General features: G+C 48.2%; 1 protein-coding gene across 1 annotated transcript in view; it reads right to left on the bottom strand.

Annotated features, from left to right (window-relative positions):
- Positions 1-624: 624 nt before the first annotated feature.
- LOC145343963 (CD151 antigen-like) overlaps positions 625-27,631 on the bottom strand; it is a 52,969-nt gene continuing 25,962 nt past the window's right edge. Inside the window, exons 4-8 of the mRNA XM_080190541.1 lie at positions 20,697-20,771; positions 9,151-9,255; positions 7,049-7,207; positions 4,283-4,369; positions 625-2,287 (exon numbers count right to left, since the gene is read on the bottom strand). Coding sequence (XP_080046667.1) covers positions 2,225-2,287; positions 4,283-4,369; positions 7,049-7,207; positions 9,151-9,255; positions 20,697-20,771 — 489 coding nt within the window. The 3' untranslated portion in view covers positions 625-2,224. The remainder of the gene's footprint in view (positions 2,288-4,282; positions 4,370-7,048; positions 7,208-9,150; positions 9,256-20,696; positions 20,772-27,631) is intronic.

Raw genomic sequence — 27,631 nt, 5'->3', positions numbered from 1 at the left:
CAGCAAATTCATCACTCGATTTTCTGATGCATCAGGATAACACTGCGGCGCTTTGACTCAATCCTCCCAGAGAGGCAAAGCTCCTTCATTAACAGTTCTTTGTTTGAGGTTTCTTGTGGGGAAGGCTGATTTTATTCTGGAATATTCCCATCATTGGCATAATGCCACAATCATTCATGTCACTCGAGTCCACGTGTGTCCTCTTGGCCAGTGCTTCCCCCTCACTCCTGGATTGGCCAGGTATCAGCAGATATTATATACTGATCTCCAGGGTATTGTTGTTCTATTTCGCCCAGGAGAAACATCGCACAATCGCAGATTACTTAAATGTTCTTTCAGATCTGAAGTTGTAGGGAACGCTGGCATGACTGATTGCCAATCAGGTAATGGGCAGCACATTTACTTTTCAATTGATCACAGTGGTGCAAAGGTGGATTAACTTATTGCCTATATACTAGCAAGACTGTAGTGAAGTGAGTATTCACATCAATCATAATACATAATGATTATGACCAACAAAATATAAACCATTCACAGTGGGAGCAGATTCCCTTCACTGTGTAAATGGTTGCTGTTATCGATGAGGGCGGTAGTGTTTGTCACGTAATTCTTTCTCACTCAGTGTCGTGTTAGATCAGTTTTATTTTCTACAGTAAATATAAAAATACAGGGTTGGGGAAGATCCCCACTGTAATCAGTGACAGCTACAGTAATATAACAGAAAGTTAGAGGGAGGAACAGAGAGCCACACGGTTCCTGGTGACTTCCTCTGCTCCACAGCACCTTTATACAGAGCGACTGGGAACCAGAGTTGACCCAGAGTGATGACAAGGCACAACCAGCACAGAATCAGCACAGCTTACAGCTGCCAGCTTAAGGTTAATTATATTGTTAACTATCTCTCCCACCGCACTCCCCTCATTCTTCCCAGCAAGCAGTGTGAGGATGGCAGTGATCCAAGATATCATTCCCAGGCCCAGTTTGTGAATCGTGTGTCTTTACCACAGACGCCACAAGAAGGCCATGACTCCTGAGTAACACATTCATTGTCCCCCTTCTCATGTGTGGGGTTGGCTGCAGGGATCCACTCTTCACCCTGTCCAGGGTGTGTACCAAAGAAAGAGGCAATCAGTGGAGAAACTGGTGCATACACAGTGGAGGGGCTGGTGCGCACATGGTGGTGGATCTGGTGCGTACACGGTGGAGGGGTCGGTGTGTACACGGTGGAGGGGCTGGTGCGTACACGGTGGAGGGGCTGGTGCGTACACGGTGGAGGGGCTGGTGCGTACACGGTGGAGGGGTCGTTGTGTACACAGTGGAGGGGCTGGTGCGTACACAGTGGAGGGGCTGGTGCGTACACAGTGGAGGGGCTGGTGCGTACACAGTGGAGGGGCTGGTGCGTACACAGTGGAGGGGTCATTGTATACATAGTGGAGGGGTCATTGTGTACATAGTGGAGGGGTCATTGTGTACATAGTGGAGGGGCTGGCGGGTACACAGTGGAGGGGCTGGTATGTACACAGTGGAGGGGCTGGTGTGTACACAGTGGAAGGGCTGGTGTGTACACAGTGGAGGGGCTGGGTGAGGGGGACATATCAAGAGGGTTGCTAGGTGTTAGGGGCTATGATGGGGAGTGGGGGAGGGGAGGGGTTAGAGGTCTATCATTGGTCAGTGAAATCAGCCAAATTAACTTGAGGAGAGGTTGTTGATGCATCACGTGGGCACTCTGCAGTGGCACAGAACGACAATATCCTTCGGAATAACCTAAGGCTGGAGATGCCAGTGAAACCCAGAACCTTATCCCCAGCTGATCCGTCTCTCTGTCTTGGAGGCTTCAAGAGGAGAAGTTATAACGAACAGCCAGTTTTCAGTGCACTGTTTCCCTGGGAATTCCAGGCATGGCCTTGGAACGTGGTTCGTTTAGTCATGTGGCATTCTCAGGACAGGCATCAAATGCCCAGAAATAGCCCAGTGACACTGTGGCCTCATCCTGATAGGACAGGTTGTTAGAGAAACTGGGTGGGTGGCAGAGGAAGGCCCTGTACGGAGCGGGGAGGGAGCCCCAATGTGGGGAGTGGGGGAGGGAGGAGGTCTGGGAGGGCAGAGAGGGGATCCTGAGTCTGGGCTCTAGAATGAACTGCCTCGTATTTGACACTCTGATGATGACCGGTCTTGTGGAAAGTTGCGCTGTGAATGCAGAGAGGAAATTGCCTTCTGACTGGATCTAATACGGAGTGTCTGCCTTCAGATTTCTGTACAGGCAGCAGGTAAAGATCATTCCAAAAATCTGCAAAGAAGAGAATATCACATCAACATTACCAACACGTCAACAACACCATCATATCGACAATGTCAGGCCAGAACCAAGGAGAACTCTCACACTGAGACCCTGGAGAGCTCCCACATGGAGCTCCGCATTGAGACCGAGGAGAGCTCCCACATGGAGCTCCGCACTGAGAACGAGGACAGCTCACACACTGAACTCCACACTGAGACCGAGGAGAGCTCACACATGGAGCTCCACATTGAGACTGAGCAGCTCCACACTGAGACCAAGGAGACCTCACACACAGCGCTCCACACCGAGACTGAGAAGGGAATATGGCGAGATTCACACTGAAACCAATGAGTTTTCTCATACGGAGCTCCACACTGAGACCGAGGAGGGAACACACTGAGAACAAGGAGGGAACGCACGGAGACCGAGGACAGCTCACACATAGAGCTCCATAGTGAAACTGATGAGAGAACACACTGAGACCAAGGAGAGCTCATGCACAGAGCTTCACACTGAGACCAAGGGGACCTAGTGGGATAGCTTGGTATTGGTTTTGGACAAAGCTCAGCACAACATCCAGGGCTGAAGGGCCTGTACTGTGCTGTACTGTTCTATGTTCATTCATTCACATCCAGTTTTTCTCTGTCTTACTGCTCCCCTGCAGTTCAAGTGAAACACTATTTAAAAGTCTGAAACTGAGATACTGACATGCTTGTAGAAGATTTTGCTGTTTGAGTTGCTTGTTGTACCATTGTGCATCAGGTGTTAGAGTTCTTTCTGGTTGGTGTGATTGGATTCCGGGAAGAAGACTGGATCTCCCTCCAAGGCACGTTAATGATAATAGCCACATGAGTGAATTATTTTTCAAACGTGTGGAATCTAAGAGGGTGGTGGAGGCAGGATGCCTCACATCTTTTAAAAAATACCTGGATGAATATTTGACATGCCATAACATTCAAGGCTATGGGCCAAATGCTGGGAAGTGGGATTAGGTGGGTGGCCGGGGGGAGATGTGTGTGACAGTGATTCTCCATCCTCTCAGTCTCACATTGGATGTCATTTGTGCCAGATGACCTATTTCCAGATTCCTGTAATGACTCTCTCTAGTTGGCTGATTGAAGCTGTGCAGTAGCAGCAGTGATATCTCTAATTTCTTGCTTAGCGTTGACACAGAATGTAACAGATATTGATTAGCCAGTAATTTGGGGAGTCGGGGGCAGTGTTTGTGAGCTGAATATGAGACAGGCATTCAATTGTCTAGTGCACACTATGTTGGTGTAGCACAATTTAACAATGGCCAATAGTTTTTAAATATTTTAAATATTTTTAAGGGTTTTTGATAAGAGAGGGGATTAAGGGTTATGGGGAGAGGGCGGGAATGTGGAACTGAGCCACGACCGATCAGCCATGATCTTATTGAATGGCGGGGCAGGCTCGAAGGGCTAGATGGCCTACTCCTGCTCCTATTTCTTATGTTCTTATGTTATGGACCTCACACACAGTGCTTCACACCGAGACTGAGAAGGGAACACAGTCAGCTCCACATTGACCCCGAGGAGGGAGCACACCGAGGCCGAGGAGGGAGCACACCGAGGCCGAGGAGGGAGCACACCAAGGCCGAGGAGCTCCTCACTGAGGCACTCTATCAGCTATTTTGAAATTCCTGCTGCCTTGGCTTTTTTTTCATTGAGTTCTCAGATGAAGAACTGTTCAGTTACGTGCCATCTTCCAGACTGACAGGGATTATCAGAGCCACAGGACATCAATAGAGCCTAATCTTCCTGACTATTTCAGTTCTAATTTGTTTCTGGTGTGGCTGAATGAGGAGGGAGTTTAGCAGCTGGCGAGGGGGCTGGAGGCACAGAAGTCAGACTGATCCTGAAGTGAGGGGGTGAAGCTAGGAGATAATATATATAAACAGGATTCTGGGTGGTCAGTCAGTTACTCATTCAGCACACACCCAGATCTGGCCCCAACCCAAGTCTTTGAGAATTGTTTTCGTACCTGGACACAGGCGATCCCTATTCCCACTGCTCCAATAATCCTCAGATGGGCCATGATGAAACCCTCCAGCTTGGTGATGCAGCCCCCCTGTAAAAAAAATAACAGCTCCATCATTTTCTGCTTCCCAGTTATCCTGCATCGCACAACAAGTGCTCTGATAGAGGGAGTACAGAAATTTATCTGAGTGCTTCCAGGGATTTACAGGAGCTAAAGGAACCAGAGATTAAAGTCTAATAAATAGAGGAATGGCAGGACAGTTTGGACCCGTGGAGTGTGCATCCTGTTCTATGTGTGAACTCCAGGATATTTCTCTTTTTTGGAATCACATATACAGCGAGGGGCCTCAGTTGCAGCACACTGAGCTCTGGTTGCGCAGTTGCTAGTAAGAGTTTACTGGATAACATGTTTATAAATGTGACCACCTCACAGCTTAAGGATTTAGAAGACAGATGGGGAATGGGTACCCGTCAGGCAGTCAGGAAAGACTAGGCCAGTACTGCAGGAGTCCACCAAATGTACCTCTCTTCTCTAACCAGTATTCCATTCTCAATGCCTCTGGCAAGGCAGCCAAAGCCAAATCCAAAGAGGAAGATTGGAAAGGCGATCCCAATAGGAAATTCAATAGTGACAGATGTTTATGTCCATGCAAAGACATGAATCCAGAATGATCCTTAGGTTAACACCGTTACTGAGTGGCTAAAGAGCACCCTAATGTGAATAGCCAGGGGTCATAGTCCACATAGGTACCAATGACACAGTTAGAAAAAGGGATAAGGTCCTGCAGATAGAATTTAGGGAGCTAGACAACGATTTCCTGATTACTTCCAGGACTACATGCTAGTGAGTTTAGGAACAGGAGGATAGAACAGGTGAATGTGAGGTTAAGAGGTAGTGCAGGAGATGTAGATTCCTGGGATATTGGCACTAGTTGCTTGGGAGATGATGCTTGTACAGGAGAGATGTGTTACAGCCAAATAGAGCCACAATTGTGTTCCAGCTGGGGTGGTTTGCTCATGCTGTTGGGGTGGGTTTAAACTAACTGGGCAGGGGATGAGAACCAAGAGGCAGTACCAGAGAGGAATACTGAGAACTGGGGGACGGAGAGATAATATTTTGCACCCTAGTATTCGGTGCAATCAGAGTAAGATAAAAAATGGTGAAGCGTATATGAGGGTTACTGTGTCTTTATATGACTATGTGGTTACAGGTGGTCACATAAATACATGATGCTATGGCAATATCAGAGACTTGACTAAACAACGTTAGGACTGCACCTAAATATTCCTGGATACAAGGTGTTCAGGAAAGATTGGGAAGGAAACAAAAAGGGGGGTGGGGAGCATTGATTAAGGTGAATATTACAATGTTGGAGTCAGAAGATGTCCTAGAGGGTTCAAAGGCAGAATCTATTTGTGTAGAACTAGGACCAAGTTACACAATTGCATTGCTCAGAGTAGTCTACAGACAGACAGCTAATCAGAAGGATCTAGAGGAAGAAATCTGCAAGGAAACTGAATATAGACAGGGATAGTAGTAGTATGAGGGGCAGAAAGGGGAAGAATTTCGAGTGTGTGTTCAGGAGAACTTTATACAACAGTATGTAACTGGTTAACGAGATACAGCTAGACCTGCTTCTTGGAAAAGAGGTCGGCCAAGGAGATCAGTAAGAGAAGATTTAGGGGACAGTGGTTTAGGTTAGCTTGGAAAGAGACAACCAAAAGGAAGAATAATTATTTAGGAAAGGAAAAACATTAGTGGGGTGAGAACGGAGCTGGCCCAGAGAAATTGGAATCAAAGATCAGCAGGTAAAACTGCTCATTAAGCAATCTTTTGGATGTGGTCAAAGTACATTTCTGTGCAGAGATTAGGTAAGAAGATCAAACCACAGCTCCCTGTGAGAGAGGCAGAGAGCAAAATAAAGGGTTGGAGGGTGAATCTGATAGGTTTCAGTGGAATGAGGCTGAAAATAGGAAGTTCAGAGAAGTGAAATGACTTGTGAGTAAAGAAAAAAGAGGATGGCAAGTAGACTGGCATATGAGAAAATCCAAATGATTTCCATAAGCAAATCAGTAATAAAAGAAAGAAGCTGTTTGATTGCTATCCCTTCCACAAACATTCACTCTCTCCACCACCGTACATAGCAGCAGCCATGTCTGCCATCTACAAAATTCACTACAGGAACTCACCAAGATTCCTTAGGCAGTGCCTTCCAAACCTACAATCACTGCCATCTAGAAGGACAAGGGTGGCAGACACATGGGAACACCATCACCTGGAGGTTCCCCTCCAAGTCACTCAGCATCCTGACTTGGAAATATATCGCCGTTCCTTCACTATTGCTGGGTCAAAATCCTGGAATCTCCTCCCTAACAGCAATGTGGGTATACCTACACCAGGGGAACTGCAGCGATTCAAAAAGGGAGCTCACCAGCAGCTTCTCCAGGGTAATAAGGGATGGGCAATCAATACTGCCTAGCCAACAACACCCCCATTCCAACAATAAATTTTAAAAAATTAAATAAATGATGGACTTTGAAGGGGATTTACTCATGGAGACAGGGGACATGGCCAAGGTATGAAACAAAAGCGCTGCAGCAGTTTTTACCAAGGAAGAGGATGTCACGGTGAAAGAGGAGATAGTTCAGATATTAGAAGGGTTTAAAATTGATAAGGAGGAGGTATTAGACATTGATGGTCAGACCCCTCTGCTGCATGCCCGGAGGGTCAGGGCCTCTCGGACAGTCGGGGCCTCTCTCTCTCACTCACCTCCACTTTGTAGATGTTGGATGGATGCTCCCTCTTGCCGCAGCCAACGGTGACAGTTTTGCAGCAGCTGTCAGGTACGATTCTGTCTCCAGAATGTCCGCCCTTCACCCACCGGCTCTCCTGCCAGTCCTTCGAGTTGTTACTCCCACAGCAATGGAACTGAGGATGTAAAGAGAGAAAGAAAGAGAGAGGAGGGAGAGGGGAGGTTAGTCAAGAGCTCCCGGAGTTCTTTCGCAGTAAGATTGAGACAATTAACTGCTCTGTCCTCTGCCTCCCTCTGCTCTCATAAAAAAATAAGAACATAAGAAATAGGAGCAGGAGTAGGCCATCTAGCCCCTTGAGCCTGCCCCGCCATTCAATAAGATCATGGCTGATCTGAAGTGGATCAGTTCCACTTTCCTGCTTTCTCCCTATAACCCTTAATTCCCTTGACTATCAGAAATCTATCTACCCGTGACTTAAATATATTTAGCCAGGTAGCCTCCACTACTTCAACGGGCAGAGAATTCCAGAGATTCACCACCCTTTGAGTGAAGAAGTTCCTCCTCAACTCCAATCCAAACTGCACCCCCCTTATCTTGAGGCTGTGCCCTCTAGTCCTGCTGTCCTTTCTGAGCAGGAAGAATCTCTCCACCTCTACCCTATCCATCCCTTTCATTATCTTATACATCTCTATAAGATCCCCCCTCATCCTTCTAAACTCCAACGAGTACAGACCCAGTCTATTTAATCTCTCTTCATAAGTTAACCCCCTCATCTCCGGTATAAGCCTGGTGAACCTCCTCTGCACTTCCTCCAAGGCCAATATATCCTTTCGCAAATACAGGGACCAAAACTGCACACAGTACTCCAGCTGCGGCCTCACCAGTGCCCTGTACAGCCGCAGCAAGACCTCCCTACTTTTATATTCAATCCCCCTCATTATAAAGGCCAGCATCCCATTCGCCTTCCTGACCACCTGCTGCACCTGCAGGCTGGGTTTTTGCGACTCATGCACAAGGACCCCCAGGTCCCTCTGCACCGTAGCATGCTGCAACTTTTCACCCTTTAAATAATAATCCCTCCTACTATTATTTCCACCAAAGTGAATAACCTCACATTTCCTCCCCCTTCCTCCTCACAAACCTTGGTATCACATTTGATCCTGAGATGAGCTTCTGACCCCATATTCACGTTGTATCTAAAACTACCTTCATCCACCTCTTTAACATCATTCAACTTTATCCCTGCCTTAGCTGATCCGCTGCTGAAATTCTCATCCATGATTTTGTCACCACTCAACTTGACAATTCCAATGCACTTGTGGGTGATCTTCCACATTCTACCATCTGTAACCTTGGCATCATCAAAAACTTTCCTGTTTATGTCTTAACTTGCAACAAGATATGATTCCCTAACAGCGCTGTGCTCGCTGACCTCCAGTGCCTTCCAGGCAAACAATGTCTTGATTTTAAAATTCTTATCCTTGTTTTTCAAGTTCTCCATAAGCTTGACCCTTCCCATCTCTATAATGGTCTTCAGCCCCTCAGAGATATCTGCTTTTCTCTTAATTCTGACATCTTGTGTATTACCAATTATAATTACTCATCTATTGGTGATCATGTCTCAGTTGCCCAGGCTCTGGAATTTCCTCCCTAAGCTTTTCCACCCTTACACCTCACTTTTCTCCTTTAAGAATCTGCTTGAACCCAACTTTTGACAAAGCTTCTGTTGATTTGCTCTAATGTCTCTATGTGACTTGGTGTCTTATGTTGCTTTATAATGTCGTCATGAAGCTTTTGGTTACTAGATCTCATATCCCTGTTTACAATTCAGTTCAGATTTCTGGTTTATAATAATCCCTGGAAATTTTATTACATCCAAGATACCATTGTAAACGCAAATTATTGTTATCATACCTGTTCTACCATCAAAAGCAATTTTCAAAACATCTCTAGTGGTCACTCCCCTGATGGTCACACTCCCCCCTACCCCACCCCCACGGCAGTCACACTCCTCCACCCCCCCAATGGAGGTCACACTCCGCTCCACCATGGCAGTCACTCCTCTCATGGTCACTCCCCTAGCGGTCAGCATGCTTTCCTGAGCTGATGGTCACTCACTTCTTGCTGAAGTTTGTCCACAGCCTTGGTGATTTTTGTGTCTCCTTTCACTCGATATTTCTCAATCATCGTCACCCTCAGATTAGTCTTCAGGTCATCACCAATCTGCAACAAAGAACAGACTGCAGGAGTAACAGAGTGAAGGACAGTGCGAGGTAGTGAGCAACTGAGGACACAAGGGGGGCACGAGGCACGGAGGGGGGCCAGGAGACTGGCCGCCAAGCGACGGGGGGGTGGGCTGAGGGACGGAGGGGGTGTTCAAGGGATGGGGGGGTTCGAGGGACGGGGGGAGGGGTTCGAGGGAAGGAGGGGTGCCAAAGGACGGAGGAGAGGCCGAGGGATGGAGGAGGAGGCCAAGGCACGGAGGGGGGGGCCGAGGGACAGAGGGGCGGAGCCAAGGGATGGTGGGTGGGCTGAGGTCCGGAAGGGGTGTGAGGGATGGAATGGGGGCAAGGGCAAGGGACGGAGGGGGCGAGGGATGGACGGAGGGGGCGAGGGAGTGAAGGGACAGATGGGGTGAAGGAGTGACTGATGGAGGGGAGCAACGGAGGAGAGGATGGAAGGGGCAAGGGAGAGACAGATGGGGTGACAGAGGGAAGGGATGTGGGAGAGAGGGACAGGGCAAGGGGCTGTCAAGTGACACTGACCTGCTATTCCCAGATCTGATATTCCAACCAATATTTTGTAAATTGAGTTTGTGTCTTTTCACACCCTGTTTGTGAACAAAACTCCCACTCACCTGATGAAAGGACAGCACTCCGAAAGCTTGTGGCTTGTGCTACCAAACAAACCTGCTGGACTTTAACCTGGTGTCCTGAGACTTCTTACTGTGCTGTCACTGGGTGTCAGTGTGGGACACAGATACCTGCTGTACCCAGATCTGACACTGGGTGTCAGTGTGGGACACAGGTGCCTGCTGTACCCAGGTCTGACACTGGGTGTCAGTGTGGGACACAGGTGCCTGCTGTACCCAGGTCTGACACTGGGTGTCAGTGTGGGACACAGGTGCCTGCTGTACCCAGGTCTGACACTGGGTGTCAGTGTGGGACACAGGTGCCTGCTGTACCCAGGTCTGACACTGGGTGTCAGTGTGGGACACAGGTGCCTGCTGTACCCAGGTCTGACACTGGGTGTCAGTGTGGGACACAGGTGCCTGCTGTACCCAGGTCTGACACTGGGTGTCAGTGTGGGACACAGGTGCCTGCTGTACCCAGGTCTGACACTGGGTGTCAGTGTGGGACACAGGTGCCTGCTGTACCCAGGTCTGACACTGGGTGTCAGTGTGGGACACAGGTGCCTGCTGTACCCAGGCCTGACACTGGGTGTCAGTGTGGGACACAGATACCTGCTGTACCCAGGTCTGACACTGGGTGTCAGTGTGGGACACAGGTGCCTGCTGTACCCAGGTCTGACACTAGGTGTCAGTGTGGGACACAGGTGCCTGCTGTACCCAGGCCTGACACTGGGTGTCAGTGTGGGACACAGATGCCTGCTGTACCCAGGTCTGACACTGGGTGTCAGTGTGGGACACAGGTGCCTGCTGTACCCAGGTCTGACACTGGGTGTCAGTGTGGGACACAGGTGCCTGCTGTACCCAGGTCTGACACTGGGTGTCAGTGTGGGACACAGGTGCCTGCTGTACCCAGGTCTGACACTGGGTGTCAGTGTGGGACACAGATGCCTGCAGTACCCAGGTCTGACACTGGGTGTCAGTGTGGGACACACATACCTGCTGTACCCAAGTCTGTAAAAAGTCTGACAACACCAGGTTTTAGTCCAACCGATTTATTTGATAGTAAACTCACAAACTATCAAATAAATCGGTTGGACTAAAACCTGGTGTTGTCAGACTTTTTACTGTGTTTACCCCAGTCCAACGCCGGCACATCCACATCGTACCCAAGTCTGACACTGGGTGTCAGTGTGGGACAGTGTACTGGCAGTTCACAGAGCCTGGGCTCTGATACTGTGAACTTTGTTCTCCATCTTCACCTCATTTCCGTCCTTCAATTTTATCTATTTTAATATATTTCATTGTTTCACTTTTCAACCTTTTAAAAATCTTGCTTTTTTATCTTTCTTCCCCCCATGGTCTCCCCTCCCCCAACTCCACTAGGACATCTGTGACATGTCTCAAGTTGTCCTTTGAAACTCTGCTTAATTTTGTTCTGCCATTTCCAAATTCTGATCTCATAACAGATGTTACCAGCACCATTCTTAGCCACAATCACCTCTATTACATTCCCTGTGTCTCTTTGTCTATGATGTGGATGTGCTGGCGTTGGACTGGCGTAAACGCAGTAAAAAGTCTGACAACACCAGGTTTTAGTCCAACCGATTTATTTATTGCTGCAGCTGTATAGGGCATTGGTGAGGCCGCAGCTGGAGTACTGTGTGCAGTTTTGGGCGCCGCACCTGCGCAAGGATATTTTGGCCCTGGAGGGAGTGCAGAGGAGGTTTACTAGGCTGATACCGGAGTTGAGGGGGTTGAACTATGAGGAGAGGCTGAATAAACTAGGCTTGTACTCGTTAGAGTTTAGAAGAATGAGGGGAGATCTCATTGAGACGTATAAGATGATGAATGGGATGGATAGGATAGAGGTGGAGAGACTCTTCCCGCTCAAAAAAGACAGTAGGACTAGGGGGCACAGCCTCAAGATAAAGGGGGGGCGGTTTAGAACGGAGTTGAGGAGGAACTTCTTCACTCAAAGGGTGGTGAATCTCTGGAATTCTCTGCCCGTTGAAGTGGTGGAGGCTGCCTCGCTAAATATTTTTAAGAAGCGGGTTGATGGGTTCTTGATAAGAGAGGGGATTAAGGGTTATGGGGAGAGGGCGGGAAAGTGGAACTGAGCTACAACAGATCAGCCATGATCTTATTGAATGGCGGGGCAGGCTCGAAGGGCTAGATGGCCTACTCCTGCTCCTATTTCTTATGTTCTTATGTTCTTATTTGATAATAGACTCACAAGCTTTCGGGGTTAGTCCCTTCGTCAGGTGAATGGAGAGTTCTGGCCTCAGACAGAGCATATAAAGCACAGACAGTTTAGAGATTACTGATTAGAATGCGAATCCTTACACCTAACCTGCTGTTCAAGACCTGAAGTGGCTGACAATGTGAGTGGAAGGAGCACTGATCACAGGTTAAAGAGATGTGTATTGTCTCCAGACAGTACAGTAAGTGAGGTTTTGCAAACCCAGGCAAGTCATGGGGGTTACAGATAGTGCGACATGAACCCAAGATCCCTGTTGAGACCGTCCTCATGTGTGTGGAACTTGGCTATCAGTCTCTGTTCAGCGACTCTGCGCTGTCGTGTGTCGTGAAGGCCGCCATGGAGAACGCTTACCCGAAGGTCAGAGGCTGAATGCCCGTGACCACTGAAGTGTTCGCCAACAGGAAGGGAACAGTCTTGCCTGGTGATTGTCGAGCGATGTTCTTTCATCCGTTGTCGTAGCGTCTGCATGGTCTCCCCAATGTACTTGGGTTCATGTTGCACTATCTGTAACCCCTGTGACTTGCCTGGGTTTGCAAAACCTCACTTACTGTACTGTCTGGAGACAATACACATCTCTTTAACCTGTGATCAGTGCTCCTTCCACTCACATTATCAGCCACTTCAGGTCTTGAACAGCAGGTTAGGTGTAAGGATTCGCATTCTAATCAGTAATCTCTAAACTGTCTGTGCTTTATATGCTCTGTCTGAGGCCAGAACTCTCCATTCACCTGACGAAGGGGCTAACCTCGAAAGCTTGTGAGTATATTATCAAATAAATCGGTTGGACTAAAACCTGGTGTTGTCAGACTTTTTACTCTCTTTGTCTATGACATCTTCTGATTCTCTCTCCAACTTTCACAGCCTACCACCCCCCTCCCCCCTCCCCCACCCTATAGATTAAATTATAAATTCCAGTATAAGGGTCACCCAGATTGAAACGTTGGCTCTATTCTCTCTCCACAGATGCAGTTAGACCTGCTGGGATTTCTTGCTGCATTTTGAAACTGTTTGTCCACTGCACTCAGGTTTTTAAAATTTTTTTAATAGAGGTACAGATGACCAGATTTCTATCAGAGATGAGAAAGATTTAGGTCGAAGTGAGTGATCATTACCAGAGCTCTCACACTGGTTGCCTCGTTTCTGGAACTCACTCAGCAAGGGGTGTATAATGGGGGGTCCACAAAGCAGCAATCGCTGGTTCAAAAGATGGTCAGTCTGAGACATTAACTCTGCTTCTGCCCCTGTAGATGTTGCATGAACTGCTGAGCATTTTCAGCACTTTCTGTTATCCTTCAACAACGTCGCCCTTCACAGAATGGCCAATAAGTCCCCTGGACCTGATGGCTGCATCCTAAGACTGTAAAGGAGGTAGCTACAGAAATAGGGGGTAGACTGGTGGTAATCTTTCAAGAATCCTTAAATTCTGGAGAAGTTCCAGAGATTTAGAAAACTGCCAATAAAGCGCCCTTATTGAAAAAGGGAGACAAGAATAGGTAACTGTAGGCCAGTTAGCTTAATTTCAGTCATTGGGAAAATTTTAGATTGCATAAAAAGGATGTAATAGCAGGACATTTAGAAATACATAAAATAATCAAGCAGAGTCAGCCTGGCTTTGTGAAGGGGAAATTATGTCTGACAAATTCATTAGAATTCTTGCAGCTGGTAATGGAACAGGATAGATAAAGGGGAACCAGGAGATGCAATATACTTGGATTTCCAAAAAGCATTTGATAAAGTACTGAACAAAAAAAAACTTAATAAGAATCCATGATGTTGGGAGTAGTATATTAACATGGATAGAGGACTGGCTAGCCACATCATAGCTTACATAAGACAGAGAGTTAGAACAAGAAGAGTATTTTGAAGATGACAACCTGTAACTACTGGAATGCCACAGGGATCAGTGCTGGGGCTACAATTATTTACAATATATGTTTAAAACTATACAAGGTAGTAGTTCTTATGAGGTGAGATTGAATAGATTGCGTTTAGAAGAATGAAAGGCAACCTTACCGAGATGTATAGGATTCTCAGGGCCTTGACAAGTCAGATACTGAGGGGATGTTTCCTCTTGTGAAGTGTCTCAGGGTAAGGGGTCACCCATTTAAGACAGAGATGAGGAGGAATATCTTCTCAAGGAGGGTGCTGAATCTGTGGAATTCTTTACCTCAGAGAGCTGTAGAAGCTGTATTGATAAGTGTGTTTAAGGCTGAGATAGACAAGTATCTAATCAGGAAGGGCATTAAGGGTTAAGGGGATGAGACGGGAAAGTGGAGTTGAGGGTTATATCAGATCAGTCATGATCTCACTGAATGGCGGAGCAGACTCGATGGACCAAATGGCCTACTTCTGCTCCTGTATCTAATGATGTTATCAAGACAGAGGACATGATTGAACTTTTAAATGAGGGTTTTGTTTTCACAAGAGGAGAGAATTCTGTCACTAGGGGGAACATTGTATCTGATAAAAATTAAATACACTTCAAAGTGTAATGGTGAGAGAAACCCACATATAAAGAAACTCACAGGATCTCACAACTGACCAGCATCTTCTCTTAGAGGATATAGGTGTCTCTGACTGTCCAGTTTATTGCCCATCCCTAAGTGCCTTTCAGAAGGTGGTGATGGGCTGCCTTCTTCCACAACTGCAGTCTCTAAGGTGTAGGTACACCCTTGGTGCTGTTAGGGAGGGAATTCCAGGATTTTGACCCAGCGACTGCGAAGGAACAGCGATATATTTCCAAGTCAGGACAGTGAGTGCTCGGAAGGGAATGTACACATGATGATGTTCACACATATCTGTTGCCCTTTGTCCTTCTAGATGGAAGTGGTCATGGGTTTGGGTGAATTGTGCAGTGCATCTTGTAGATAGTACACACTACTGCTACTGAGCATCGGTGGTGGAGGGAATGGATGTTTGTAGGTGTGGTGCCAATCAAGCGGGCTGCTATGTCCTGAATGGTGTGAAGCTTCACGAGTGTGGTTGAGATGCACCCATCCAGGCAAGTGGGGAGTATTCCATCACATTCCTGACTTGTGCCTTGTAGATGGTGGGCAGGCTGTGGGGAGTCAGGAAGTGAGTTACTCACTGCAGGATTCCTAGCCTTTGACCTGCTCTTGTAGCCACAGTATTTATCATGGTTATTCCAGTTCAGCTTTTGGTCAATGGTAACCCTGAAGATGGTGAAAGTGAGGGATTCAATAATGGCAATGCCATTAAATGTCAATGTTATCAGAGGAGCTGTGAATGATATGAACCTTATGCAGTCATAGAATCCTACAGTGCAGAAGGAGGCCATTCAGCCTGTCGCATCTGCACCGACCACAATCCCACCCAGGCCCTATCTCTGTAATCCCATGTATTTACCCTAGCTATTCCTCCTGACACTAAGGGGCAATTTAGCATGGCTAATCCACCTAACCCGCACATTTTTGGACTGTGGGAGGAAACCAGAGCAACCAGAGAAAACTCATGCAGACATGGCAAGAATATCCTAACTCCACACAGACACCCAAGTCAGGAATTGAATCCTGGTCCCTGGTGCTGTGAGATAGCAGTGCTAAACCAGTGTGCCAACGTGCCACCCCACTGTCAGCTTAGTTTTCTCAACTGTAATATTTCCTCAAACTGACTTTCCAGTTTGACCCGCATCTTGTGGGTGTAATGCCAGTGAAACTGTCTGTTTGTCATCATTACAACTGCAAACGTGACAGCAGCTTCAGAGCCCATATGTATACAATTGAATGCAGAAATCCAGAAGTTGCTATCAGTGATTCTCTGAAGTCCCTGCAGACAGCAATGTTTAAAAATAACTGTGAAGATGAAAAACCTCTATTTTTAATACTGAATATCACTGCTAACCCATTCATCTGAGAAAGTTATTCTCTGTTAATGAGGTATAAATGGGTATTTTAGTGATATGATAAACTATTGAATATTCCCTCTGACCAGAGAGAACTAATATATTTGTATAAGTGTTTCCATTATAATTCTATAATTTTTAATCTCGAGTTTGATATTTCAGTTATTGTGTGTCCCAATTTCTTTCTTACCCCCTTTATCCTTGATTTTTTTATACATTGTAATCAATCATCAGCGAACATCCCCTTCCACAGTCTGAAAGGTGTGCTGGTTAGGCACTTTGCCCATGCTAAATTCTCCCTCAGTGTACCCGAACAGGCGTCAAAGTGTGGCAACTAGGGGATTGTCACAGTAACTTCATTGCAGTGTTAATGTAAGCCTACTTGTGACACTAATAAACAAACTTTAAAAAAAACTTCTGGTCTGATGATGAAGGGAAGGTTACTGATAAAGCAGCTGAAAATGGTTGCAAAGGGCTCAGTGCCTTCAGCTGTTTCTTGGTATGATGTGAAGCGAATTGAATTGGCTGAAGACTGACATCTGCTTTGGATCTCCACAGGAGGTCAAAATGGCTTATCCACGGATCAGTAGCGAATATCCCCATTTCTGACCTTATGATGGAGGGAAGGTCATTGATGAAGCAGCTGAAGTTGACTGGGCCAAGGACACTACCCTGAGGAACTCCTGCAGTGATGTCCTGGAGCTGACATGATTGACCTCCAATCATCACAACCATCTTCCCTTGTGTTAGCTATGACTCCAACCAGCAGAGAGTTTTCCCTTGATTCCCATTAACTCCTGTTTTGCTAGGGCTCCTTCATGCCACACTTGGTCAAATACTGCTAAGGGCAGTCTCTGTCACTTCTCTCTACCTGGTGTCCTTATTCATACGAGATTGTTAAACATGCTTTATCCCATTATATCACTCGAAGAGGAGAGTGGCTCCAAGAAGTACCTCAGCTGGTACAGGGTGGTCCACATTGTTGCTACTACAAAGCACCGTGCTCTAGAAAACTCAACTGCTCTCAGTATCCTCAGTTCTGTCCCCACTTCTGGAGTTCATGTTTGAACCATGGCTGAAATCAGTCTTGGAGCTGTAGAACACAGGAAGAGACTCTTCAGCCAGGTCAAGAGCAAGGTGACACTGCATGAACCCAAACTGGGCATCACTGAGCAGGTTATTGCTGAGCAGGTGCTGCTTGGTAGCACTGTTGCTGACCCCTTCCATCAATTTACTGATGATCAAGAGTAGACTGATTGGGCAGTAATTGGCCGGGTTAGATTTGTCCTGATTTTTGTGTACAGGACATACCTGGGCAATTTTCCACATTTGTTGGGTAGATGCCAGTGTTGTAACTGTTCTGGAAGAGCTTGGCTAGGGGAGCAGCAAGTTCTGGAGCACAAGTCTTCAATATTATTAAAACATAGAACAGTACAGCACAGTACAGGCCCTTTGGTGCTCGATGTTGTGCCAAGGTTTGTCCAAACCCAAGATCAAGCTATCCCACTCCCTATCATTCTGGTGTGTTCCATGTGCCTATCCAATAACCAATTGAAAGTTCCTATAGTGTCCAACTCCACTATCACAGCAGGCAGTGCATTCCACACCCCAACCACTCCCTGAGTAAAGAACCTACCTCGGACATCCCTCCTATATCTCCCACCATGAACCTTATAGTTATGTCCCCTAGCAACAGCTACATCCACCCGAGCAAATAGTCTCTGAACGTCTACTCTATCTATCCTCTTCATCATCTTATAAACCTCTATTAAGTCACCTCTCACCCTCCTCCACTCTAAAGAGAAAAGCCCCAGCTCCCTCACCCTTTCCTCATAAGACCTACCCTCCAAACCAGGCAGCATCCTGGTAAATCTCCTCTGCACTCTCTCCAGACCAGAACTGAACACAATATTCCAAATGTGGTCTCACCAACATCCGGTATAGTTGCAGCATAACCCCACGCTCTTAAACTCAAACCCCCTGTTATTAACACTAACACACTATAAGACTTCTTCACGGCTCTATCCATTCGAGTGGCAACCTTCAGAGATCTGTGGATATGAACCCCAAAATCTCTCTGTTCCTCCACATTCCTCAGAACCCTGCCGCATTCAAATTTGTCCTACCAAAACGAATCACCTCGTATTTAAACTCCACCTGCCACTTTTTGGCCCAGCTCTGCATCCTATCAATGTCTCTTTGCAGCCTACAAGAGCCCTCCACCTCATCCACTACCCCACCAATCTTGGTGTCATCAGCAAATTTACTGACCTACCCTTCAGTTCCCTCTTCCAAGTCACTGATAAAAATCACAAATAACAGAGGACCCAGCACTGATCTCTGTGGTAGACCGCTGGTCTCCAGTCTGAAAATTTTCCATCCACCACCACCTATGGTCTTCTATGAGATAGCCAGTTACTTATTCAATTGGTCAAATTTCTCCCTATCCCACAATTCCTTACTTTCATGAGCCTACCATGGGGAACCTTATCAAATGCCTTACTAAAACCCATGCATATGACATCAACTGCTCTACCTTCATCTACACACTTAGTTACCTCCTCAAAGAATTCAATTAAATTTGTGAGGCAAGACTTACCCTTCACGAATCCATGCTGACTATCTCAGATTAAGCTGCATTTTTCCAAATAGTCATAAATCCTATCTCTCAGGACCCTTTCCATTAACTTAACGATCACCGAAGTAAGACTAACTGGCCTGTAATTACCAGGGTCATTCCTATTTCCTTTCTTGAAGACAGGAACAACATTCACCACTCTCCAGTCCTCTGGACAGTGAGGACCCAAAAATCAAAGCTAAAGGCTCCGCAATCTCATCCCTTGCCTCCCAAAGTATCTTACGATGTATCCCATCATCCCATCTGGCCCAGGGAATTTATCAATCCTCAGATTTTTCAAAATTGCTAATATATCTTCCCCCAGAATATGCTCCAATTATCCGGAACCCCTCTCTCCTGCACCATCCCTGCAGCCACATGTTAATCTGCACTCTCTCCCTGTTCCTCAGCTCATTAGCACATGGCACCGGCAACAAACCAGAGATGACAACATGCTGGCTCTCAGCTTCCATCCTAGCTCCCTAAATTCCTGTTTTAAATCCCCGTCCCTTCTCCTACCTATGTTGTTGGTACCAATGTTTACCTCAACTTGCAACTGATCCCCCTTCCCCTTAAGAATCCTGAAAACACGGTCCGAGACATCACGGACCCTGGCACCCAGGAGGCAACATACCATCCGTGAGTCTCTTTTGCTGTCGCAGAACCTCCTATCTGTCCTTCTAACCATCGCGTTCCCAATAACTATTGCTCTCCTGCTCTTCCCCCTTCCCTTCTGAGGCACAGGGATGGATTCAGTGCTGGAGATCCGGTCACTTTGACTTACCATTGGTAAGTCGTCCCCCTCAACAATATCCAACATGGTATACATGTTGCTGAGCGGAACGACCATAGGGGATCCCTCCACTGGCTGCTTCCTCCCAGCCCCTCTCACCGTCACCCATCTATCCACATTCTTCGGTGTATTTAAATCCCTGAAGCTTTTATCTATGATCACATTTGCCTCCTGAATGATCCAAAGTCCATCCAGCTCCAGCTCCAGTTCCCTAACGCAGTTTATGAGGAGCTGGAGATGGGTGCACTTCCCAGAAGTGAAATCAGCAGGGACACTGACGGCATCCCTCACCTCAAATATCCTGCAGGAGGAACATTGCACTGCCTTTCCTGCCATTCCCTCTAGATAACTTGCTGATAAAAAGAAAGATCTTCCTGATATTCCCTCATCCCTGTTAGGTTAGAGGAAGAAATGAAAATAAAAGAAAGAAGAAAGCTTACCTGCCCTCACTCCAAGTCTTTTTAGGTTCGAAGAGGGGAGAGGGAGGGAGACTCTACAAGTGTAATGCTCAGGTTTCCTCCCCGTTCAAATTTATTGTGCAAAAAATAACTTCCCAGGTCTCACTGGGGCCTACTTCCAGATTTACACTTCCAACTGCCTAAGAAAAAACTCCAAAAAAAGTTAAAAATCCCTCTTACCTACTAGCTCTCCTCACTTGAATCACCTCTCTGGCTGCTCCTCTGGAACAATGAGGTCAAAACCTCAAAAGGTTTTAAACAGAAAACAAAACTTCCCAGGTCTCACTGGGGCCTACTTCCGGTTTTACGCTTCCGGCTGCCTTATTGCCAGAATATTATCAAGGCCAATAGTTTTTACAGTGCTTTGAGGTGTGCTCTGAGTGACCTGAACTTGGTGTGGATTCAGTATTAACATTCAAGAAAATAATTCATATTATTGAAAACAAAATATAGTGGTATTGGGAAAATCCAGAGGATTGGGACAAAGCTAGCACAAGTAGGATGGGCCAAATGGCCTTCTGTATCATTGTATTAGTTGAAGTGGTTCGATGGGCAGGCCCCTAGCAGTCAGTGAACTGGCAAGTACGTAGTGTAATACATTTTATCCAATGAGAGTGTATAAATCTCTGCATTATGAACGAGACATGCCAAAGGCAATGTATAGTCGCAGCCTGGAATACATCAGCAATACCTTCAGACACTGAAGACACAACTCTTCAAATTTAACAACACCAAGAAAAACACTGTCCTCAAAGTGAGGCTGTCAGTGACCCGCATAGCAAGGCCCAACATGTTGCTCAGAGATTTCCCAATAGAAGATTACCTGCTGATAGTAGATATAGGCCAAGATGCCAGCTAGGACCTCCAGCACAAAGATAAAAAGCAGCAATGCAAAATACTGTAATAAAACACAGATTCCAGTTAGCCCCAAATCCAAACATTACTCCCCTGCAGAGAAAGAGAGAGAGGCAGAGAGAGAGAGAGAGAGAGAGAGGCAGAGAGAGAGAGAGAGAGAGAGAGAGGCAGGCAGAGAGAGAGAGGCAGGCAGAGAGAGAGAGAGAGGCAGAGGCAGAGAGAGAGAGAGAGGCAGAGGCAGAGAGAGAGAGAGAGGCAGAGAGAGGCAGGCAGAGAGAGAGAGAGGCAGGCAGAGAGAGAGAGAGGCAGGCAGAGAGAGAGAGGCAGGCAGAGAGAGAGAGAGAGGCAGAGGCAGAGAGAGAGAGAGAGGCAGAGGCAGAGAGAGAGAGAGAGGCAGAGAGAGGCAGGCAGAGAGAGAGAGAGGCAGGCAGAGAGAGAGAGAGGCAGGCAGAGAGAGAGAGGCAGGCAGACAGAGAGAGAGAGGCAGAGGCAGAGAGAGAGAGAGAGGCAGAGGCAGAGAGAGAGAGGCAGAGGCAGAGAGAGAGAGAGAGGCAGAGGCAGAGAGAGAGAGAGAGGCAGAGAGAGGCAGGCAGAGAGAGAGAGAGGCAGGCAGAGAGAGAGAGAGGCAGGCAGAGAGAGAGAGAGGCAGGCAGAGAGAGAGAGAGGCAGGCAGAGAGAGAGAGAGGCAGGCAGAGAGAGAGAGAGGCAGGCAGAGAGAGAGAGAGGCAGGCAGAGAGAGAGAGAGGCAGGCAGAGAGAGAGAGGCAGGCAGACAGAGAGAGAGGCAGGCAGACAGAGAGAGAGGCAGGCAGACAGAGAGAGAGGCAGGCAGACAGAGAGAGAGGCAGGCAGACAGAGAGAGAGGCAGGCAGACAGAGAGAGAGGCAGGCAGACAGAGAGAGAGGCAGGCAGACAGAGAGAGAGGCAGGCAGACAGAGAGAGAGGCAGGCAGACAGAGAGAGAGGCAGGCAGACAGAGAGAGAGGCAGGCAGACAGAGAGAGAGGCAGGCAGACAGAGAGAGAGGCAGGCAGACAGAGAGAGAGGCAGGCAGAGAGAGAGAGAGGCAGGCAGAGAGAGAGAGAGGCAGGCAGAGAGAGAGAGAGAGAGGCAGGCAGAGAGAGAGAGGCAGGCAGAGAGAGAGAGAGAGGCAGAGAGAGAGAGAGAGGCAGAGAGAGAGAGAGAGGCAGAGGCAGAGAGAGAGAGAGAGGCAGAGAGAGGCAGGCAGAGAGAGAGAGGCAGGCAGAGAGAGAGAGAGGCAGGCAGAGAGAGAGAGAGGCAGGCAGAGAGAGAGAGAGGCAGGCAGAGAGAGAGAGAGGCAGGCAGAGAGAGAGAGAGGCAGGCAGAGAGAGAGAGAGGCAGGCAGAGAGAGAGAGAGGCAGGCAGAGAGAGAGAGAGGCAGGCAGAGAGAGAGAGAGGCAGGCAGAGAGAGAGAGAGGCAGGCAGAGAGAGAGAGAGGCAGGCAGAGAGAGAGAGAGGCAGGCAGAGAGAGAGAGAGGCAGGCAGAGAGAGAGAGGCAGGCAGAGAGAGAGAGGCAGGCAGAGAGAGAGAGGCAGGCAGAGAGAGAGGCAGAGAGAGAGAGAGAGAGGCAGAGAGAGAGAGAGAGAGGCAGGCAGAGAGAGAGAGGCAGGCAGAGAGAGAGAGAGGCAGAGAGAGAGAGAGAGAGGCAGAGAGAGAGAGAGAGAGGCAGAGAGAGAGAGAGAGAGAGGCAGAGAGAGAGAGAGAGAGAGAGGCAGAGAGAGAGAGAGAGGCAGAGAGAGAGAGGCAGGCAGAGAGAGAGAGGCAGGCAGAGAGAGAGAGGCAGGCAGAGAGAGAGAGGCAGGCAGAGGCAGAGAGAGAGAGAGAGGCAGAGAGAGGCAGGCAGAGAGAGAGAGGCAGGCAGAGAGAGAGGCAGGCAGAGAGAGAGAGAGGCAGGCAGAGAGAGAGAGAGGCAGGCAGAGAGAGAGAGAGGCAGGCAGAGAGAGAGAGAGGCAGGCAGAGAGAGAGAGGCAGGCAGAGAGAGAGAGGCAGAGAGAGAGAGAGAGAGGCAGAGAGAGAGAGAGAGAGGCAGGCAGAGAGAGAGAGGCAGGCAGAGAGAGAGAGAGAGGCAGAGAGAGAGAGAGGCAGAGAGAGAGAGAGAGAGGCAGAGAGAGAGAGAGAGGCAGAGAGAGAGAGAGAGAGGCAGAGAGAGAGAGAGGCAGGCAGAGAGAGAGAGAGGCAGACAGAGAGAGAGAGAGGCAGACAGAGAGAGAGGCAGAGAGAGAGAGAGGCAGAGAGAGGCAGGCAGAGAGAGAGAGGCAGGCAGAGAGAGAGAGGCAGGCAGAGAGAGAGAGGCAGGCAGAGAGAGAGAGGCAGGCAGAGAGAGAGAGGCAGGCAGAGAGAGAGGCAGGCAGAGAGAGAGAGGCAGGCAGAGAGAGAGAGGCAGGCAGAGAGAGAGCGAGGCAGGCAGAGAGAGAGCGAGGCAGGCAGAGAGAGCGAGGCAGGCAGAGAGAGCGAGGCAGGCAGAGAGAGAGAGGCAGGCAGAGAGAGAGAGGCAGGCAGAGAGAGAGAGGCAGGCAGAGAGAGAGAGGCAGGCAGAGAGAGAGAGGCAGGCAGAGAGAGAGAGGCAGGCAGAGAGAGAGAGGCAGGCAGAGAGAGAGAGAGGCAGAGAGAGGGAGGCAGAGAGAGAGAGGCAGGCAGAGAGAGAGAGAGGCAGAGAGAGAGAGAGAGAGGCAGAGAGAGAGAGAGAGGCAGAGAGAGAGAGAGAGAGAGGCAGAGAGAGAGAGAGAGGCAGAGAGAGAGGCAGGCAGAGAGAGAGAGGCAGGCAGAGAGAGAGAGGCAGGCAGAGAGAGAGAGGCAGGCAGAGAGAGAGAGGCAGGCAGAGAGAGAGAGAGGCAGGCAGAGAGAGAGGCAGGCAGAGAGAGAGAGAGGCAGGCAGAGAGAGAGAGAGGCAGGCAGAGAGAGAGAGAGGCAGGCAGAGAGAGAGAGAGGCAGGCAGAGAGAGAGAGAGGCAGGCAGAGAGAGAGAGAGGCAGACAGAGAGAGAGGCAGAGAGAGAGAGGCAGGCAGAGAGAGAGAGAGAGAGGCAGGCAGAGAGAGAGAGAGAGAGGCAGGCAGAGAGAGAGGCAGAGAGAGAGGCAGAGAGAGAGAGAGAGGCAGAGAGAGAGGCAGAGAGAGAGAGAGAGAGGCAGAGAGAGCGAGAGAGAGGCAGAGAGAGCGAGAGAGAGGCAGGCAGAGAGAGAGAGGCAGGCAGAGAGAGAGAGGCAGGCAGAGAGAGAGAGGCAGGCAGAGAGAGAAAGACCGACAGGCAGACAGAGAGAGCGAGACACAGACAGACAGAGAGACCAACAGAGATACAGACAGACGGACTAAGCAAACCCACTAAAACATCAGATCCAGACAAGGAATGGGTAAAATTATTTAAGGGTTTGGAAGTGTTATCTGGGATTATACTTCTCAGAATATGTGCTCAGTTGCTGTTGTGATTTCCTGGCAGTGAGGAATAAATCCCAAACTTAAGAATTTAATGTTATGCTCCATGGACAAAGGATACCGGGAGTGGAATCAGCAAGTCAAAGTTAGAGAAGGGTTTGATATTTAGGTGCCGCCCTTTCTGTAACATTCCCTCTCGAAGCTGCAGACAATCAGAACAATAAGCTGCAGAAAAAAATGCTGCCGTTACTACAGCAACCGTTACCAGCTGCCTTCAGTTCTGGGATGAACCGTCACAACCCCGAGCCTGTATCAGCTTTCCCAATCTCTGCCTGGACAGAGGGAGGTCCCGTCAGACCCCAGCAGATCCAGATATCAGTCACCACTGACACAAACACTGAAACCAAACATGGAGATGGAAACACCACAACAGAGTCACTCACACACTCTCCTACCAACCACTCTCCCAGCGTCTGAGTCACCCATCAGGAATCTGGCATTCTGTATCAGCCCCTGTCTCTGAACACAAAACCAGCCCCCTCGTCTCCTGTACACAGGCTGTGAACACAAAGAAAACCTGGTGTTGTCAGACGTCTTACTGTGTGAACATAAACCCAGCCTCCTGTACACATGCCTGAACATAAACCCAGCCCCCTCGTCTCCTGTACACTGGCCCTGAACACAAACCCAGCCCCCCGGCTCCTGTACACAGGCCCTGAACACAAACCCAGCCCCCAGAATCCTGTACACATGCCTGAACATAAACCCAGCCCCCTCGTCTCCTGTACACAGGCCCTGAACACAAACCCAGCCCCCAGAATCCTGTACACAGGCCTGAACATAAACCCAGCCCCCTCGTCTCCTGTACACTGGCCCTGAATACAAACCCTGCCCCCAGAATCCTGTACACAGGCTGTGAGCACAAACCTAGCCCCCAGTCTCCTGTACACACACCCTGAACACAAACCCAGCCTCCAGTCTCCTGTACACACACACACATTCAGTCTCCTGTCATTTGCTGATGATTTTCTTTTACTGTGTAATTCCCTCAATGTTAAATCTATTTGGGGATTGGCAGGGGGCTGCAACAGGGCAATCCCATGGCCTTTCTGCACAATGTCTGGCACTGATGTTGACCTCCAACATGGCCTCACCCACTGCCACAAGTAACCAGTGTATGGCACTGCCATCAGCTCCTCACAGTGCTGCTCTCAGTCCACTAACTCAACCATTGCAAACTGTGAAGTATGAATGTTGAGAGATTGTTTCTACTGCTCGGCAAATCTAAAACACAGGGAACACAGTTCCCAGATAAAGGGCCAATCATTTTAGGCCGAGATGAGGAGAAATATCTTCACTGAAAGGGCTGTGAATGTTTGGGATTCTGTATCCCAGAGAGATATGGATTTTCCATTGTTTATATACTTAAGGCTGGGATAGATAGAGTTTGGTTTTATGGGAACTCGGGGATATGGGAGGGGCAAAGACAGCCATTGAATGGTGGAGCAGCTCCGAAGGGCTGAATGGCCTGCTGCTGCTATTTGTGGTGCTCTTATTACTCAGGTCACCTGATTATTCTGTCAAACTCTTAACACATCACAACGGTTTCAATATTTCCAAACCAAACACAAAGGGAGCTGAATTAAACAAACCTAACACACTACAATCTGATATTAACTTTTGGCATATTCAAATAAAACTGGGTGTATTCTGAGGGGGGATTTGGACCTGCAGCCACTGGAGAAATCAACCATTAGTTTCAAGCTGTCAGGTCTGGATTGAAGAGGACATACCTTAGGACTGGCAAGTCCCAGCCTGCCTAATGTTAGGGCAGCCGAAATGCTGAGTCTGATTTCCTTCTCAGACAAGCCTGTCTGACTCAACACACACAAATATTTAGAGTGATAGCGTTAGCTCACAAACCGCAATTACCTAGAATTGTTCTTAGCAACAGGTCAACAATCTTCCACAAGTGTCTGCACTGCAGCACTCACACTGCTGTGGTGACATAACATCTGCTGCACTAACATTCCCCACAGCACTACCCTGTGAGAGCCAACTGACACTAATCTTTGCCCAAACTGATGCCGGTGCTCTGGCTCAGGGGAGATTAGAGGTGCCAGCTGAGGCAGTGTTCTCTGATGGACAGTTAGGATTTCATTGAGTTCCATCGAGTCTATAGCTCAGCAACGGGCCATGTGACAACCTCATCAACCTTCTCTTACCCTACTTCATCCAATACCAATATTCCTTTATTTTCTTGTGCATTTACCCAGCTTCTCCTTACATATATCCTCACTATTCTGCTCAGTTCTTCATGAGGTAGAGTGATTTTCATCAGTCCCTGGATAGAGAGTTTTCTCCTGAATTCTCTGAAGAATCTATCCACCTGTGCTCAGGTCATTACCAGGCTACCCTTTTGCCTTCTCTTTTCTCGTGTGAAGAGTTTGGACCTTTTGTGTGTTTACCACACCACCCACCCTCCATGAGTTTGACTACCATCCACAGGAGGGCCCCCAACCAACAGTCTCCTGCCTTGGTGACCTGAGCTTTCCCTGTCAGAGAACATAAGAAATAGGAGCAGGAGTAGGCCATCTATCCCTTCGAGCCTGCCCCGCCATTCAACAAGATCATGGCTGATCTAAAGTGGCTCAGTTCCGCTTTCTGCCCATAACCCTTAATTCCCTTGCCTACCAAAAACCTATCTGCCCGTGACTTAAATATATTTAGCGAGGTAGCCTCCACCACTTCAACGGGCAGAGAATTCCAGAGATTCACCACCCTTTGAGTGAAGAAGTTCCTCCTCAACTCCGTTCTAAACTGACCCCCCCCCCCACCCTTTATCTTGAGGCTGTGCCCTCTAGTCCTGCTGTCCTTTCTGAGTGGGAAGAATCTCTCTACCTCAGTCCAATGCAGGAGCCTGTGGACATGGAGTAGTGTTTAAAAATGTCACTGACCATCCTGAGATTGGCTGCAGCCTTCCTTCAGGTTGTAGAGCAAACTAGAGTCCAAGTTGGGCAATTCAACCACATAAAATTTAAAGTTTATTTATTAGTCACAAGTAGACTTACATTAACGCTGCAATAAACTTACTGTGAAATTCCCTAGGACCTAGGGCATTACTCTGTGTTAGCTTGGCTCTGGTCCCCACATGACAGGCATGGGATCCAGCTAAATGGATACAAAATTGGCTTGATGACAGAAGCCAGAGGGTGGTCATCAAGGGTTGTTTTTCAATCTGGAGACCTGTGACCATTGGTGTGCCTCAGGGATCGGTGCTGGGTCTACTATTATTTGTCATTTATATTAATAATTTGGATGAGAGTTTAGGAGGTATGGTTAGTAAGTTTGCAGATGAAACCAAGATTGGTGGCATAGTGGACAGTGAAGACAGTGTTACCTAGGATTGCAATGGGATCTTGATCAATTGGGCCAGTGGGCCGACACATGACAGAGAGAGTTTAATTTAGATAAATGCAAGGTGATGCATTTTGTTAGATTGAACCAGGGCAGGACT

The sequence above is a fragment of the Carcharhinus amblyrhynchos genome, chromosome 6 (genome assembly GCF_965287045.1).
Source record: "Carcharhinus amblyrhynchos chromosome 6, sCarAmb.v2.hapA, whole genome shotgun sequence".
In the NCBI taxonomy this organism is placed as follows: Eukaryota; Metazoa; Chordata; class Chondrichthyes; order Carcharhiniformes; family Carcharhinidae; genus Carcharhinus; species Carcharhinus amblyrhynchos.
The sequence above is the reverse complement of the archived record's forward strand: the minus strand, read 5'-3'. Positions and strand labels throughout refer to the sequence as shown.